Genomic DNA, 16,750 nt, shown 5'->3' with positions numbered 1-16,750 from the left:
AAGGTGAAATACCTGTTGAAGAAGAGTTTTGGGGGGAAAAAAGTAGTTTTGTTTCTTTTCAAATGTACAACTGAGAATAATGCTGCATGGTTTGCTTCTGCAGATAGTTATCCTCTGGCCTTTGGTGGAAATGCAGATGAGACGTTTGTGTGAGAATTCCTTTTCTGAGCTGCAGATAGGATCTTTTTTCCCCATCTCATTCATATCCAATAGCAGGAGGAAAAAAAACAACCCAAGAACTGGCATGGGAAGAGCTTCAGTTCCTAAGCAAAGCTGCAGGTTTGCAAATTGTTACTGCAGTTCCCTGTACCCATAGCTGTGTCATAGATGGGAAACTGAAGTTATAGTGGAGTGTGTAACTTGTTAGTCACTTGTCCCAGCTAGGGCAGAACTCTCCTTTCTTTGTTCTTGGCCTGTGGTTAGTCCACAGGACTGTAGTACCTATCTTGAAAACCTCCTTGCAGCGTCTTTCTTGTTCTAAGGGCTAGCACAAGATCTCTTCCCAACGTTCCTTGAAGGGATTCACATGGTGGAATGTCCCTGAGGTGAAATGTAACTGAGTGCATGATGTGTTTCTGGTAGCTGGATAGCAGAACTTTGCAAATGGTGTTTGGCTAGCACAGTTTTGGGACCAGAGAACAACCTTCTAAAAAAGTCTGAAACTTGCTAAAAAGATGGACTTGACACCATGTGATGGTTTGGGCTCTTACCCGCCCCCCCACACTTTGTATTTGCCCCAGCTAACTCAGACGGACCCTGGGAATATAGATGAAGCAATTTATTTACAGCTAGCAGAATTTACAAGCAGCTATTTACAATATATACAGTTATATACAATTATATACAGAAATATACAAAGGATAAACAATACAAAAGCACAACTCCCCTCCCAGAAACCAAGGTCCCCAGGAGGGGCTCTCAAACCACCCCAACACCTCCCCCGGCCCTCTCAACCTTACCCCAGTTCTCAGGAAGAAGAGAGGTGCGGCCAAGAGGTTAGGGAGCAAGGTTAGTAGGAGCAAGGTTAATGAGATGTGACCAGGTCTGAAGGCAAAGGCAGAAGTGAAAGACAAAATGGAGAAAAAGTCTTTCTTCTTCCCAGAGTTCTCAGCGAGACTATGAGAGAAGTTGACATCAATTGTTTTCATTTCACTGCCTGTTATCTAGTTCTTTTACCAAAACATTCCAGCTTGCTTCAGACTAGCACACACCACCTCACAGTGTGTAGTGACACTGAGGGGTCAGAACATCTGTGTAGATGTATGATTCCAGTGTCCAGCAAAGCCTCTGGAATCTCTGTATTGGGATGGCTGCTTCTCCACTGCTAAATCTAAACCCTAACTTCTGAGTGGATGCATTCATCAAACCATAGTCCTCACCGGATTGCTCACACAAATCCTGTTAATAATGACTGTAGCTTGAGTGGTCTGAATTTCATTCCTGGCACCTGCAGCCCTCTTGCTTTGTAACTAGGGGAGATTTGTCATCACTCAGTGGGAAAGTCACCTTTGGGTGATTTACATCTAGATACTTGGACAGTATCTGTGTAGCAGTAGTTAACTGCAGAGACTTTGTAGATGGGTGGAGCAATTTTAGCTGGTGAGACTTAAAAATAAATTTCTCATTATAAATGTGCTACGTGGGTCATAGAATCATAGAATCAGTCAGAGTTGGAAGGCACCACAGGATCATCTTGTTCCAACCCCATTGCCATGGGCAGGGACACCTCACACTAGATCAGGCTGTCCAGAACCTCATCCAGCCTGCCCCTAAACACCTCCAGGAAGGAGACTTCCACCACCATCCTGAGCAACCCCTTCCAGGCTCTCATCACCCTCGTGCTGAACAACTTCTTCCTCACATCCAGTCTGAATCTACCCATTTCTAGCTTTGTTCCATTCCCCCCAGTCCTATCACTACCCGACAGCCTAAAAAATCCCTCCCCAGCTTTCTTGTAGGCCTCCTTAACATACTAAAAGGCCACAATAAGGTCACCTGGGAGCCTTCTCCTCTCCAGACTGAACAGCCCCAGCTCCCTCAGTCTCTCCTCAGAGCAGAGGTGCTCCAGCCCTCTGATCATCCTCATGGCCCTTCTCTGGACACCTTCCAGCACATCCATATCCCTCTTGTCCCAGGGGCTCCAGAAGTGGATGCAGTACTCCAGGTGGGTTCTCACCAGTGTGGAGCAGAGAGGATCACTTCCCTCACCCTGCTGCCCACACTTCTCTTGCTGCAACCCAGGCTCTGGTTGCTTTTTGGGCTGCAAGAGCACACTGACAGCTCAGATTGATGTTCTTCTCCACCAGCACCCTCAAGTCCCTCTCCTCAGGGCTCCTCTCAAGCCTGTGAAGGTAGCTACTGTACTACTTTGCTTGCGTACACTGCTGCTGCTGGAAGTAGAGGAGGACTCAAGTCTCTGCTTATCTACAAGAATGTGTAGAGCCTAAGGAGAAGGAGAGAGTGATTTGATGTGCCAGATAAGAGGAGGCACTTTGAAAGTGTATTCTAGCAAGGATGTTAAGAACCATTTATCAAGGGAATCAGAAGGAAAACCTATGTCCCTTTCTAAAGACTGCAGTAAGATTACTGCAGATAATTCCAGGGGGCAGTGCAATTCTCTGGGTGGCCTTTTTCCTTGCTTTTTAATTGCATAGACTTTCCATATCCTTCTCTACCCCCAGTGTGTTTTTACTCTTTTTACTTTTGTTGTTGTTGTTGTTGGTTGTGTTTTCTTCCAGCTTTGTGTCTCAAAGTGCCCAGACAGGTTTGCAACCTACATTGATATTCAAGCATCCTACAGATACAAACCAGATCAGTGGAATTACTTCAAGCAGTTCTGCAAGCCTGGTTTTAATAACCCTCGCAAGGTGTGTATCTATCAGTACCTGGTGGGATACAGCTATAGATAATGTGCATAATTTTACTGAGCTACATCAAAGCTTTAAATTATTCTGATTTTAAGGAATTGTCCTATATGTGTGGTTTGACCTTGATTTAATCAGGGGCAAAGGTCTTGTATGCATTCCAATTCCCTCACTCTTTAAATGATTATTCCTTGCTTAGAAGAACATCTGCTGCTGGCCACATAGTTCTAGTGCTGTGACAAGCAGCATTCTTTAGTACTTAGTACTAGTACTTTAGTACTACTCCACAGCAGTAGACTTGAGTATCTCAAACCAGTTCTTAAGGCTCCTGAGTCATCTAGAGCTGCTTTGTAATTGAGCTACGAAAATTAACCTATCCTTCATGTAACTGATTTTGCATCCAAATGTACTGTGTTATTTCTCCCACCTTTACAAGTCCTTGAAATTCAGCTATATTAATTGTGTTAAATTCTTACTCTTCTTTAAGAGCAAAAGTGAAGAGGAGGCGAGGAACATTTGCCCAGTCACTTCTGGCTTAGAACTGATCTGAAGTGAACAGGACTTTTCTTTTTTGTCACTAGAAAAGGAAAGAAGAATAGTCTATTCCCAAATCACACTGACAGTTTGGATTCTTACTTACATCATGAATGTATCTTGCAGCTCCACCAGTCAAGTTTGGGGAGGAGGCTACAAAGCCCAGTTTGGGGCCTTTTCTCAGACTGGGTAAGAAACGAAACCCATGTAATTATTCTGCTCTCTATTCAGCATTCCTGTTTTTCCCCTTTTTAGTCTGTTGCTCAAGTCCTACGTGATGAAGATTGTCCTTCGATGATCATTCCAAGCAGGCCTTGTGAGTGGCTCTACTTCTTACACACCTCTTAGCAGATTTTAAGCATTCAAATTAAAGCACAACTCCATCTTGAAAAGTGTTTTGTGGCCAGGCCACTAGGAGCTGTGTTGTCTGACAGAAATGTCCATTGAGTTTTAAGCAGCTCGAAAGTGTAAAGATTTATTATTGTTTTTTTTTCCAACTGCCACCCATAAACATTCAGCATGTGATCAGGTCAAGCTGAGCTCTTTCTTGTGCTTGAATCACCACTGATAACAAAAGCTTACAGGTCAAATTGCGCCTTCCAAAACATGTGAGCAAGCATCCCCACTGACACCAAGGAAATGCCACAGACGTGAGAAGGATCATATGGCCAGCTGTTGGAAGTTCAGATGCAGCTTGCTTTGCAGTTGCAGTGCTTCCCGTGCAGGGCATACAGAAGAACAAAGGAGGCAAAAAATGTTTCTGTCACTGTGATCAGATATTTCTGAGTGGATAAACACAGGTCTCAGAGCTCATCTCAGCTGCAGAAATGCAGTACCAAGGGTATCTGCCACTGACCCAGAAGCTCATGCAAATAAGAAATTGCTGTTTGTTTTCCCATGGTTTAAAACAGACATCATGTCAACCTGGGACAGGTTATCAAAGCCATAAAGTATGGATTAAATTCTTAATAAATACTCAAAATCTATGTGGAAACTGAGGTACTGACTGGAATGACAGGAAGTAATTTGCAAATAAGCTGTTCTCTTCTTATAGACTACAAGGGGCAAAGGTTACAGAGGGAAGAAAAGAGACATGTAGAATGATTGGTGAGGTAGATATTCTAGACTGAATATTAAACTCTGGCATCATATTGAACCTGAAGCAAGGTATGGAGTTCTTACATAAAGCTGAAGTATAGCTGTGTAGAACTGACCTGCTCTACCCTTTGGAATGAAAGTCAGGACTTCTGTGGCAAAGAGCAGTGTGTAAACTTCTCTCCCTTTTTGGTCTTTTATAATCTACTCCTCCTTCTGTCTAAATAGTTTCAGTCTTTTTTCCATCACTTCCACTCCAAGACTACCTAGCTGGAGTGTCTGGAACTGCAGCTCATCTGGCAAGTGAGGAGCTGGCATTTGCTGTTGTTATGTATGGGTTTGGGTGCTAATACTATTTGTGACCAGTCATGTTGAATCTGTCCTAGGAGCTGGTCTGATGATTACCATGAAATTACAAGCTGCAGTTTTTGTAAGCTGCCTAGATACTGACATAGAGTAAGGTCCACATTAACTACAGATTCTTAGACTGCTACAGATGCAGCTGCTGTCATTTGGTAGCGTCAAGAATCTCCAGTGGAAAACTATGTTCCCATCATTCCTGAGCTTGAGCAAAAAGCCCCAGAGGAAACACTATCTTGAATATAATGACTCTTAAGATTTAAGTCCACATGTCACCAGGTATCGGGTTGAAAAACAATTGAATGTGAATGTGAAATGATCTAAGACAAGCTGTAGCAGTGGAGCCTGACATGCAAAGTAACCCTTGTGTTTTATTTTGGTATTTTGAATAGTTCTTAAGAGATGCTTCCCAGACTTCTCCACGAAGAATGGTGTCCTAACTGTGGCAAATCAGACCACTTTCAAAGATGGAAGAGGGAAAACAAGGAATGTAACTGATCTCAGGGAAGCTGCCAAGTAGGTTTTACACTTAAGTGCTCAGTTGCTGGATTCTGAGATTGTGCAGTAGTGTAGGAATTGAAAAAATAATCAGAGTCTGTTGTAGCAAATGGCTGAGAGTAGCCAGGAAGGTCTTGGCAGAAAAGAGTCTTTCTGTGCCCAGGCACTTGCAGAGCTCAAGTTCTGTGGTATGCAGAAATGAACAAGGAGCCAAAAGTTTTCGTCTGATTTGTCTCAGAGTGACTATAGGTTTTTAAATAATTCTTCTTTCTTTTTCCTAGCTAAAAACTGATTCAGTTATTAAGTTCACTTTTTCTAGCATCCACAAGTACATTGTGTGTTCTTTGGTAAGAACATCCTTCATTTCCTCTTAGAGGAATATTCAAATAGGCAGAGTACTTTGCAGGATAGGAAGACAGTTCCACAAAGTCAACCTTTTGCTTCACTGAGTTCTTCCCTTTTTCTCTGCTGTTAGCATTTCTGAGGTCACAATTGTTTAGTTCTTGGGGCATTGCAGATATAATAGTACACATCTCTTTTTTTTTTTTGTGACATAAATATATATATGTATGTGTGTGTATGTATATCTGGTGACAGTTACTCCTCATAAAGCTGTTCTAATAACACTTTATCAGGAGCTGTACACACATTTTTACATGGATTATTTTTCGCCTGCATAACCAATTGATGTTGCTTGGTTACAGAACTGGAGCTGGATGATAGTAATATATTCTTATCACTAGCAAATGTATTTTAAATTATTTCACTGAGCCTATTTGTTGTTCAAGTAAATTCTGTTTTTCTACCTAAAGTAACTTCTTTTGTTTGTTTGTTTGTTTGTCTTTTCTCAGTGGCATCAATAATGTCCTGGATGCAAGATCAGTTGGAATGAAAATTTTTGAGGACTATGCCATTTCTTGGTATTGGATTTTAATGTAAGATTTTAGTGTGTTTATTTTTTCAAACTACCTTTGGAGTGTGCAGAGAATTAAAAAGTAATAACTAAAACATAGATGATGTATACATTTGTTACTAATCCTACTTTTAAAGTTCAAAGAGCAGCTGTAATTTTCTTACATCACTTGATGTATAGGGTTCTGCATAGCACACATACGTAAAGTGGCAGCTGACCTGCAGTAGCCTTTTCATATTCTACCAGGCTGAAGAGCAGAAGGTGCTCTCCTCTGCTGTAGGATTCATCTCAGTGGCAATTCCAACACTGGAAACCGTTTGCAGTTGCTTCAAGGAGACCTTGTAGTGGCCTTCCAGTATCTGAAGGGGGCTACAGGAAGGCTGGGGAGGGACTATTGACAAGGTCTTGTAATGACAGGACAAGGTGGAATGGGTTTGAACTGGCAGAGGGGAGATTGAAACTGGATTTTAGGAAGAAGTTCTTTCCAGTGAAGGTGGTGAGACACTGGCACAGGTTGCCCAGGGAGGCTGTGTCTGCTCCCTCCCTGGAGATGTTCAAGGCCAGGTTGGATGAGGCCTTGAGCGACCTGTTCTAGTGGGAAGTGTCCCTGCCTGTGGTGGGGGATTGGAACTGGATGATCCTTGAGGTCCCTTCCAACCCTGGCTGATTTTGTGATTCTGTGTAGTAACCTAAACAATCCTCCCTGCATGCTTAGTCTATATTCACTTGCACTGTTATTTGTGTTCTGTGTATGTGATGTAACTGACTGGTCTCACAGCAGTGCATGTGTGTGTACATACACACCACGTGATTTCTAGATTCACAGAATGCCAGCTTGGAAGGGAACCCAAGAATCATCTGGCCCAACATTTCTAGATGATAGTGCAGTTGGAATGAAGCGGCCCAGCACCCCGTCAAGCTGAGACTTAAAGTTGCCCAATGTCATGGAATCCACCACTTCCCTTGGGAGATGATTCTAGTGTCTGACTGTTCTCAGGAAGAAACATTTTCTTCTAGATTCCAGTTGGAATTCTGATATAACACCCAGTAAAAGTTCTCAGAAGTTAAATGTTCTGCGAAGCATCTGATCTGCATGTTTGTTGCATGGGATTAATTAATTCACAATTTTTAATTTACTTTGCTTTAGGAGGCCTCCCTCAGTGTGAAGGCCTTTTGCAGTATGGGAGTATGGGTTTTTTTTTTCTCCCTTACTTTCTGGCAGTGAAGTGAAAACAAGTATTTCCTTACCAGAGACAAAGAGAAGACACTGTAGATGTCTTTCCTAGGGGCCCCATTAGCAGTTTGTTGCTCTGCATCACAGTCTCCTGGTCATTTCCTCTTCTACTGGGTAGAAAGAGTCACTGGTTTTCCCTAGGAAAGCTCCTAGAATGTTACTTTACTAACACAGTTTCTCTGCAAGCAGAGATTGTTCATGGAGGACATAACCAGCAATCTCCCCACATTCAGGTACTCCTCCAGTTTAACTTTTTGTGTAATAGGCAACACCAAGGCAGTGACTTAGTTGTTCAGCTGCTGTAGCTAGTCCCATTCAGCCAGCTTGAGATCCTGGAGTGCACAAAGATTTCTGGCTCTGAGATCACCATACACAAACTATTTGTTTCTTATAGCAGATATTAGCCATGAGGATGTGTTTCATAAGGAAGACTTTAAAATACATTTTCACTAATTATTCTCTTATGTGGGGTGAAGTGAGGCTCTTGCAACAGGCATGCAAGAAGGAGAAGATTCTCATACTTTTTTTCCCTGTGTTTCTGTTTCTTATCTTTCTAGTGGACTGTTCATTGCAATGATTGTGAGCCTGCTCTTCCTTGTCTTGCTGAGGTTCACAGCTGGGGTTCTCTTCTGGATTTTCATCTTTGGTGTAATTGGAATTATAGGCTATGGTAGGTGTAATCTAGCCTCTGAGACTTTTTTTCCTTCTTGAATAAGCGTGGGCAAAGGAAATGAGTAATTATATCAATTAAATGGTACAATTGGGAGAATTACTGCATAGTTTTGGGCACAGCTAAGTGGAGAGGGTTTAAATAGCAGTGAAATGCAGTAAGAATCCAGCTGTGCTGAGACTTAGCACCAAATGGACAGTGGCATTGAGTGTACCCTCAGCAGTTTGCCGATGACACCAAGCTGTGTGGTGCTGCTGGCAGCTGTAGGGAAGGGATCCATCCAGAGAGACCTTGACAGACTGGAGAGGTGGTCCCAAGCCAACCTCGTGAAGTTTAACAAGATCAAGTGCAAGGTCCTGCATCTGTGTCGAGGCAACCTCAAACACCAGTATAGGCCAAGCAGTGCCTGGCTTGACAGCAGCCATGAGAAGAGGGACTTCGGGGTGCTGGTGGACAAGAAGCTCAATCTGAGCTGTCAGTGTGCTCTTGCAGCCCAGAGAGCAACCAGAGCCTGGGCTGCAGCAAGAGAAGTGTGGGCAGCAGGGTGAGGGAAGTGATCCTCCCACTTTGCTCCACAATGGTGAGACCCCACCTGGAGTACTGCATCCACTTCTGGAGCCTCTGGGACAAGAGGGATATGGAGGTGCTGGAAGGTGTCCAGAGAAGGACCTCGAGGGTGATCAGAGGACTGGAGCTGCTCTGCTCTGAGGAGAGACTGAGGGAGTTGGGGCTGTTCAGTCTGGAGAGGAGAAGGCTCACAGGTGATCTTATTGTGGCCTTTTAGTATGTTAAGGAGGCCTACAAGAAATCTGGGGAGGGACTTTTTAGGCTGCCAGGTAGTGATAGGACTGGGGGGAATGGGACAAAGCTAGAAATGGGTAGATTCAGACTGGATGTGAGGAAGAAGTTGTTCAGCATGAGGGTGGTGAGAGCCTGGAAGGGGTAGCCCAGGGAGGTGGTGGAAGCCTCCTTCCTGGAGGTGTTTAAGGCCAGGCTGGATGAGGCTCTAGACCGCTTGTTCTAGTTTGAAGTGTCCCTGCCCATGGCATGGGGGTTGGATCTAGGTGATCCTTGTGCTCCCTCCCAACCGTGACTGATTCTATGACTCTAGTAACCTAAACAATCCTTCCCTGCATGCTTAGTCTATATTTGCTTGGACTGATGTTTGTGTTCTGTGTATTTGGTGTGATTGACTGGTCTCACAGTAGTGCATTTTGGGGGTTTTCTTACCTGACATGACAAGGACAGAACACTTGGCTTGTAAAAGATTTTTTTTTATAACAACTTAGTTTTGCTCTCTTCCAAAACACTCATTTTATATTGATTGTTTTTAAAAGGCATCTGGCATTGTTACTGGGAGTATGACCACCTGAAAGGAATACCTGGATCTGACCTCACTGTTTATGACATTGGGTTCCAGACAGACTTCAGAGTGTACCTGCAACTGAGGCAAACATGGTTAGCATTTAGTAAGTGCCCTTTAAACTTGGTATCTGCTAGTGGATATTCAGGAAGATCAGTAACTGCCTTACTACAGTTTCTGCCTTGCTAAATCTACTCCTTTGCATATGCCATTCAGAGAAGTAAGCAGAATTTTCTTTATTTGTACTGTGCAAAACATCTACTTTTTTTGCAAGGAGCCCAGTGTATTTGTAAGGAGAGAGAATGCAATCACACTAGTGATGGGAGTGAAAAATGCTTGTGGTGTTAGTACTCTTCTGCTTTTTTCATCACATCAGATGGGTAACTCATGTCAGGTTAATACTCAGACAAGATTTAAGTACATGTACATGGTTGAGTAATATGTATCTCAAAACTGCATTCTTCATGAAAAAGTTAATTCTTTATCTACTTATTGTATCTAAATATTACAAACTAGCAGCATTAGAATATAAACATGCAAAATTCTTCTTTCTGAGAATTTAAGTGTGAATTGTATTTAAAGGCCAAATATGACTTCAATTTACATGACATTATTACCATTGTCTGAGAATGTTACACTCTGTTTTACTTCTAAAATTGTAAATGCTAATGTCAGGCTCCTACACTTTCTGACTAACTCTTTGCATGTAGAATTTCCCTACACTGGAACTTAGAAAACTATGAAGTGGTATTGAAGATGGGCAGGTGCAGAGGGAGAAAGCAGGAATTGCTCTAGCAGAGATGTTTATGGGCTTCATATATAATAGTCTAAAATACAAAAGAGAAAAAAATAAGAGGGTTTACAGAGGCAGCATATTGCTTGGATTCTTGATAAATCTAATTTTTGCTTGGATTCTTGATAAATCTAATTTTTGCTTGTTTGTCTACAGTGATTACACTTTGTGTTGTTGAGGTCGTAATCATACTGATGCTGATCTTCCTAAGGAATCGGATCCGAATTGCTATTGCACTGTTGAAGGAAGGTAGTAGGTATGTTTGTCTAACTTTAATACATTTTGAATGTTGTTCAGGGATCTCTAGATTGCATTCCTGAGCTTCATCTTGCACTACCAGAGACTTAAAGTTGGGGCTTCAAGCACAACGCTGGATTTGTTGAACTGAACAGGCAGTATAAGGACTGCCAGTTCTCTGTTAATGAGGTTGTGCTTATGAGAGCTTTCTCTTTTGCAGTAAGACATTTCTAACCTCTCACCTTTCTGCCTTGAGAGCATGTATACTGTTAATGGGACCAGGTGTCCTCAGTGCAACAAGGTCTGTCAGCAGAAACACTGAGTGTGGCACACATCAATAGGTGCCTGAGGCCTGTAGCTGCCAACTTTACTCTGTCATTGGATTGTCTCCAGAGTGGCACAGTAGTACTAGAGGACTGGTGGTGTTTTGACTGTGGCTTTTATTTTGGAAAAGACTGGATTTTTTCTGGCTGCAATAAAACTTTTGCATGGGCATGTCTAAATCTGTAGAGAGCAAGGAGACTTCCATGACCAGGCATTGTTACATGGTGTAGTCCAAGGTACTTTGCATCTCTTGAGTAAAGCAGAGCGGGATAGGAGATTTGAAGGCCTAGGAGACCTCTTATTTTGTGTCTCCTGAGATCTGCATAGATTTTGTTCATCCTGATGCCTGTTTTACAGTGCCAACACTTAGTTCTTTTGCTCTTTTTTTTTTCTTTTTCTTTTCTTTGTAGTTGGAATATAGGAAAGGAAGAATGGACTGAAAAGGATTTCATTGCAAGTAGGCTAAGGTCTTGAGGGCCTTGAGAGAAGAGCTCTGTTGTTAAAGCAAGCAGAGTTAGCTCTGAGTTTACCTATGTGCACTTGTAGCTGTCTGCCGTTTCTGTTTACCTCATAATTCTCAGGAGTCAGGATTTGGGACTTTTTTAAATTGGGATTAAGAAATACTGCAAGATCTACATTCAGCCAGGTACCTGCTTCCAGCCTTACACTACTCTGCAGATAAGAGCATAGCAATTAAGCTTGGCAGCACTAAATTATGCTCTTTAATTCCTGTTCATTGAAATCCAAGAACATTTCTAACTCTCTGCAATGCTTTTGTCTACAGCCTTGACAGTTAGAAGGATTTCATAAAGCTCACAAACTTCTTGCTGAGACACCATGGCCTTCTGTAGTTTGTCAGCAGTGTGTGAAGGTCGCTTGAGGGTGCTGTTGTCACTCATGCATAATGCATGAGGAGGTGAAACCCTGTGTGCAATTAGAATCCTAGAATCTACAACGGTTTCGGTTGGAAGACACCTCAAAGATCATCTAGTTCCAGTCCCCCTGCCATAGGCAGGGACACCTCCCACTAGAACAGATTACTCAAGTCCTCATCCAGCCTTGCCCATGTGATCACAGTCTGTGATTCTGTGATCCACAACCTCCCTGGGCAACCTGTGCCAGTGTCTCACCACCTTCACTGGAAAGAACTTCTTCCTAGCATTCAGTTTAAATCTCCCCTCTGCCAGTTTAAACCCATTACTCCTCGTCTGGTCATTACAAGATCTTGTCAATTAGTCCCACCCCAGCCCTTCTGTAGCCCCCTTCAGATACTGGAAGACTACTCCAAGGTATCCTCAAAGACTTCTTTTCTCCAGGCCAAAGAGCCCCAGCTCTCATAGCCTGTCTTCATAGCAGAGCTGCTGCAGCCCTCTAATCATCTCTGTGGCCTTCTCAGCATAAGACTGTGTCCTCCTGTGTGAGTGGTAATGAGCTTTTACATCTCTAGACTGGGGCAGAAATTGAGGTGCTGCTCTTAACCACCCGACTGCATGTGGCAGTTCCCTTGCATTCCCTCTCTGGTTTACCAGCAGGAACTGAGTAAATTTGTCCATTTTTACATTCTGGAAGCTGCCTTCTGTAAAACAAGTAGTGTTCTAAGTACCATGAGTCAAGGAGAAATACTACGGGAAATAATAAGAGGTGAAAAGGTTTGTTACAAGCTTTGCAGGGTCACTGGAAAGAGAATTTAGAATAATGGGAAGAGGTAGATGACAGGAGTGTAAGGACAATCAACCTTCATGCTTCAGTGAACAAAACACATGGTCTTTGAAATCACATCCAGGGAGATACCCAGGTGCAGGTGTCCACCTCAGAGATAGATGCAGCCAGTTTAATCAAGAAGGTCTGCATCACCTCACTCATGTAGAGGAGTCATCCCTGGAAAAGTAAGAATCATAGAACCATAGAATGTCAGGGGCTGGAAGAGACCTCAAAAGCTCATCCAGTCCAAACCCCCTGCCAGAGCAGGTCCTCCTATACGAGATCACACAGGAATGCATCCAGGCAGGTTTGGAATACTCCAGAGAGGGAGACTCTGCAATCTCCCTGGGCAGCCTGTTCCAGTGTTCTGTCACTCTCACAGGGAAAAAAAATCCTACTCACATTTAAATGAAACTTCCTGTGCCTCAGCTTCCACCTGCTGGCTTGCTCAAGCTCCTGCTCAGTAGCTGCACTCCAGCCACAAGAAGTGTCAGTAGAATGACAGCCTCTCAAACGTCAGCCTTGATGTTAAAAGGAGCTCTCCAAGCTGTCAGCAGTGAAAAGCCATTTTTCTGCCTGCCAACAGCCAGAGACAAACACCACTCATTTAAGACACATGCAAGAGAAGTCACATAGTCCAGTAATGTCCTGGCATTACAAAGACAAGTTGAATGTCACTGCCCTCTAATAGCTAGTACTTAAGGCAGGAAAGGGACTCGAAACAGAATCCTCAAATACAAAGCAACAACAGATGCATTTCTGGTATTTAGGAGCTGAAAGGAAGAGCATGGAAGGTGAGCAGAGTATGACGAGGAAATAAAGGATGGTGTCTGCAGCGGTCAGCAACGAGCTGTGATTGAAATGGATTTGTGACCTGGAAAGAGCTGGATATGTGAAGCAGTAATGAAGAGGGAGAAAGTAGAAGGCATTTCTACTGTAGAAAGTAGAAGACATGGAGAGAGAGAAAGCTGAAGCATGGCAAATTGATAAAGCTGACTGTAGTGCTGCTAATGAAAGTGGAGTGGTAGAAATGGGAGAGTGAAGGTGTGAAGAAGGAACCATTGGTATTCTGAGATCCTAGCATGGTCAGTAGATAGCTAAGAGTGAAAAAGATGATGGTAGAAGAAGACTAATAAAAATCTTGTTTCTCAAACTGTAGCTTACTGATATATTTTGTTTCTTTCCTAGGGCTATTGGCTATATAATGTCTACGTTGTTCTACCCCATCGTCACCTTCATCCTCATTGCGATTTGTATTTCCTACTGGGCTGTGACAGCTGTGTATCCTTCTGTCTCTGTACCTCTCTGCAGGAACAGTCTTCTGGTCTGCAAGACAAGATCATTTTCTACTATTTCACCTTAACCAAACTGGCTTTAAGAGGGCTATTCAGTCACTTAGCACTTTGCTGCACTGATGCAATTCTCCTTGCTGCACATTCGCATGTGGTGCACGAAGCAGACACTGAAATTAATTTAGTTTAGAAGAATAGGACTAAAACTGATGGCCAAGCCAGGGCATCATGCAAGGCCTTGTATGATAAGGTTGACTTTTAAGGGGAGAAAAAGGGCCCTTGGCAAAGGGTGAATTTGGCCTTTATTGTGCTGCTTGCTCTTACAGGCCTGATGTTAGTGGTGTCTTAGCTGGAGGTGGGGTGGGCTCCAGGTGTGTTTGGCTGAGAAGGGTGTAGGAAAGGAGTGTGAGCACATGCAGAGTACTGATCCTCTCCAGATTGCATAACAGCAACCACTGTCTGGTTCTGGAACTGCAAGGGCTTGACAACGTATCAAAACAGCAAAGGTTGCCTTTTGAACACAAACTGTTATTTCTCATGTAAGGAGGGTCAGTTGTTGTACAAGACAATGTGAATTTGTTCTTAGCCTCTGTGTCTACTTCCATCAGAATATGAACTGTGAACTTCAGTGTCATCTGCCTTGTTGGAGGTAGATGTGCAGGAGGGGCTGAGTCATCTTGCAAAGCTGTTCTCCTTCCCCATTCTGGTCAGGGGTTATTAAGCTTTGGAATGGAGCTTGCCTTAGTTCTTTAAGTAAAGAGAATGCTCTTCTTTTGTGTGTGCCTATCAACCCTCCGTATACTTATCTGCATAGCAAGAGCAGTTTCTTCCATTATCTGCACAAGTCTGTTAGAGCTAGTGGTTACCCAGTGTGGAATTCTAAATTACTCCAATCCTACACTTCTGTGATTCCTCCTTAAAATACTTTGTTCAGTTTTCTGGCTACATCAGGAGAACCTGTGTATAAAGTAATGGCTAACCAAACACTCTGCAAGTATGCAAACCTGACTTGTGACCCAGAGGTAAGTGTGCCAAATAGTCACATATAATGACAGCTATACTGATTGCATTTCTTAATCACTATTAACTGCAATGCTGGAAGAGAATGTGCATCTTTTACATAGTGATTCCTCATGTTAAATCTGAAGAAGTACTTAGAGTTCAGGTAATGTTTCTTTGTTCAAAGCAATTTACATACATAACATAAGCTGTTTTTTTCCTGATAAACTGTCATCTGAGGCAGGTAGAAAGTAACGTTTGTAATTTACAGGGTGAGAGAGGGACACACAGAAATACAGATCTGTTTGGAAAGCTGTTCTCAAATTTATAAGAATTCTGTTTTGTGATCCTAAAAAGGCAGTGGAAAACTTTAAAATCTGTGCCTCAAACTTGCCCAAGTTCAGCTATATTTTGAAGCAGAGGCTTAGCTTCTTTTGGCACAGCAGTGGCCTTTATGAAGCTCTTTTGTCTTCAGTTAAGTGTTTTGACTTGACTGTGGGATTGAATTTACCTGGGTTTTGGATTTTTTTATTAAGCAGGAACTTATATCAAATGCTATATTTGGGGTTATTCTCAAGTGTTTAAACATCAGTGTACTGCTGTGATTATGCATATATATATCCCAAACTATTCCCCACTCTGTTGATATATGAATAGTAAAAAAGACAGGGATTAGAAACTGACTGGGTTTATTTCATGCCCAAACTGGGCAAATACGTGAACAACAGAAACACAGAAGAGTAATTCAATGTAAAGACTACTTCTGTTTCAACACTCTGAGATAGGCAAGGGAAGTTGTGACTCATGATGCTGTATGTGTAATAGTGTGTTCAGTTTTGGGCTCCTCATCACTCTCTACAACTACATTAAGGAGGTTGTAGCAAGGTGGGTGTTGGTCTCTTCTCCCTAGTAGCAAGTAGCAGCAAGTGATAGAATGAGAGGGAATATGGCTGCAAGTTGCACCAGGGGAGCTTTAGATCAGACATTAGAAGAAAATTCTTCACTGAAAGGATTATCAAACACTGGCATAGACTCCTCAGGGAGGTGGTTGAATCACCATCCCTAAAGGTGTTTAAAAGATGCTAAGGGTGGTGCTAAGGCACTTTGTTCAGCAGCAGACCTTGCAGAATTAGATAATGGCTGGACTTGATGATCTGAAAGGTCTTTTCCAACCAAAATGATTCTATGATTTCTATGATTTTTTCTATCCAGCATTATGCTGTTATTTCATAGAATCATAGAATGGGCTGGGCTGGAAAGGACCTCCACAGGTCATTTAGTCCAGCTCCCCCCACATAGTCAGCAGGGACATCTTGCTGCTGAGCTTCAGAGACCAGACTCAGAACTCATTGCTTACCATTGTGTTGTTTATTTTTCTTTCTGTGCAGACTTTTAACACGACCAATGTGACTAAACTGTGTCCAGGTGCTCAGTGTACGTTTGCTTTTTATGGAGGTGAAAGCCTGTACCACAAGTACATCTTCATCTTCCAGTTAGCCAATGCCTTTGTCTTTCTCTGGCTGGTGAACTTTGCTATTGCACTGGGTCAGTGTACTCTTGCTGGTGCCTTTGCCTCATATTACTGGGCCTCACGAAAGCCAGCTGATATCCCACTGTGGCCACTCTTCTCCTCCTTTGGACGAGCAATACGGTAAGGCTGGGGCTGGGTGTCAGCCTTGGCATCTGTCCAGCAAGTGCTCCTTTTAGATCTAGAGAAGCCAGACTTGGGTGAACAAATGGAAGTTATTAATTAGTGTTTTATCTTGGCAGGCAGCCAACCCTTGCCTGGCTGCTCTCTCCCCCCTTTGATGGGGTAGGGGAGAGAATCAGAAGGGTGAAAGTACAAAAATGTGTGGACTGAGATACAAAGACA

General features: G+C 42.9%; 1 protein-coding gene across 6 annotated transcripts in view; it reads left to right on the top strand.

The window, feature by feature from the left end:
* SLC44A5 (solute carrier family 44 member 5) overlaps positions 1-16,750 on the top strand; it is an 89,386-nt gene that overhangs the window by 53,075 nt on the left and 19,561 nt on the right. For all 6 annotated transcript variants that reach the window (XM_064147520.1, XM_064147522.1, XM_064147519.1 and 3 more), the window contains 10 exons: positions 2,739-2,867; positions 3,654-3,714; positions 5,246-5,369; positions 6,203-6,286; positions 8,056-8,168; positions 9,506-9,637; positions 10,481-10,580; positions 13,775-13,867; positions 14,813-14,900; positions 16,266-16,528. In XM_064147520.1, the coding sequence (XP_064003590.1) occupies positions 2,739-2,867; positions 3,654-3,714; positions 5,246-5,369; positions 6,203-6,286; positions 8,056-8,168; positions 9,506-9,637; positions 10,481-10,580; positions 13,775-13,867; positions 14,813-14,900; positions 16,266-16,528 (1,187 nt within the window). The remainder of the gene's footprint in view (positions 1-2,738; positions 2,868-3,653; positions 3,715-5,245; positions 5,370-6,202; positions 6,287-8,055; positions 8,169-9,505; positions 9,638-10,480; positions 10,581-13,774; positions 13,868-14,812; positions 14,901-16,265; positions 16,529-16,750) is intronic.

Source organism: Pogoniulus pusillus, chromosome 8 (assembly GCF_015220805.1).
Source record: "Pogoniulus pusillus isolate bPogPus1 chromosome 8, bPogPus1.pri, whole genome shotgun sequence".
In the NCBI taxonomy this organism is placed as follows: domain Eukaryota; kingdom Metazoa; phylum Chordata; class Aves; order Piciformes; family Lybiidae; genus Pogoniulus; species Pogoniulus pusillus.
This window is presented reverse-complemented; position numbering and strand designations above follow the sequence as displayed.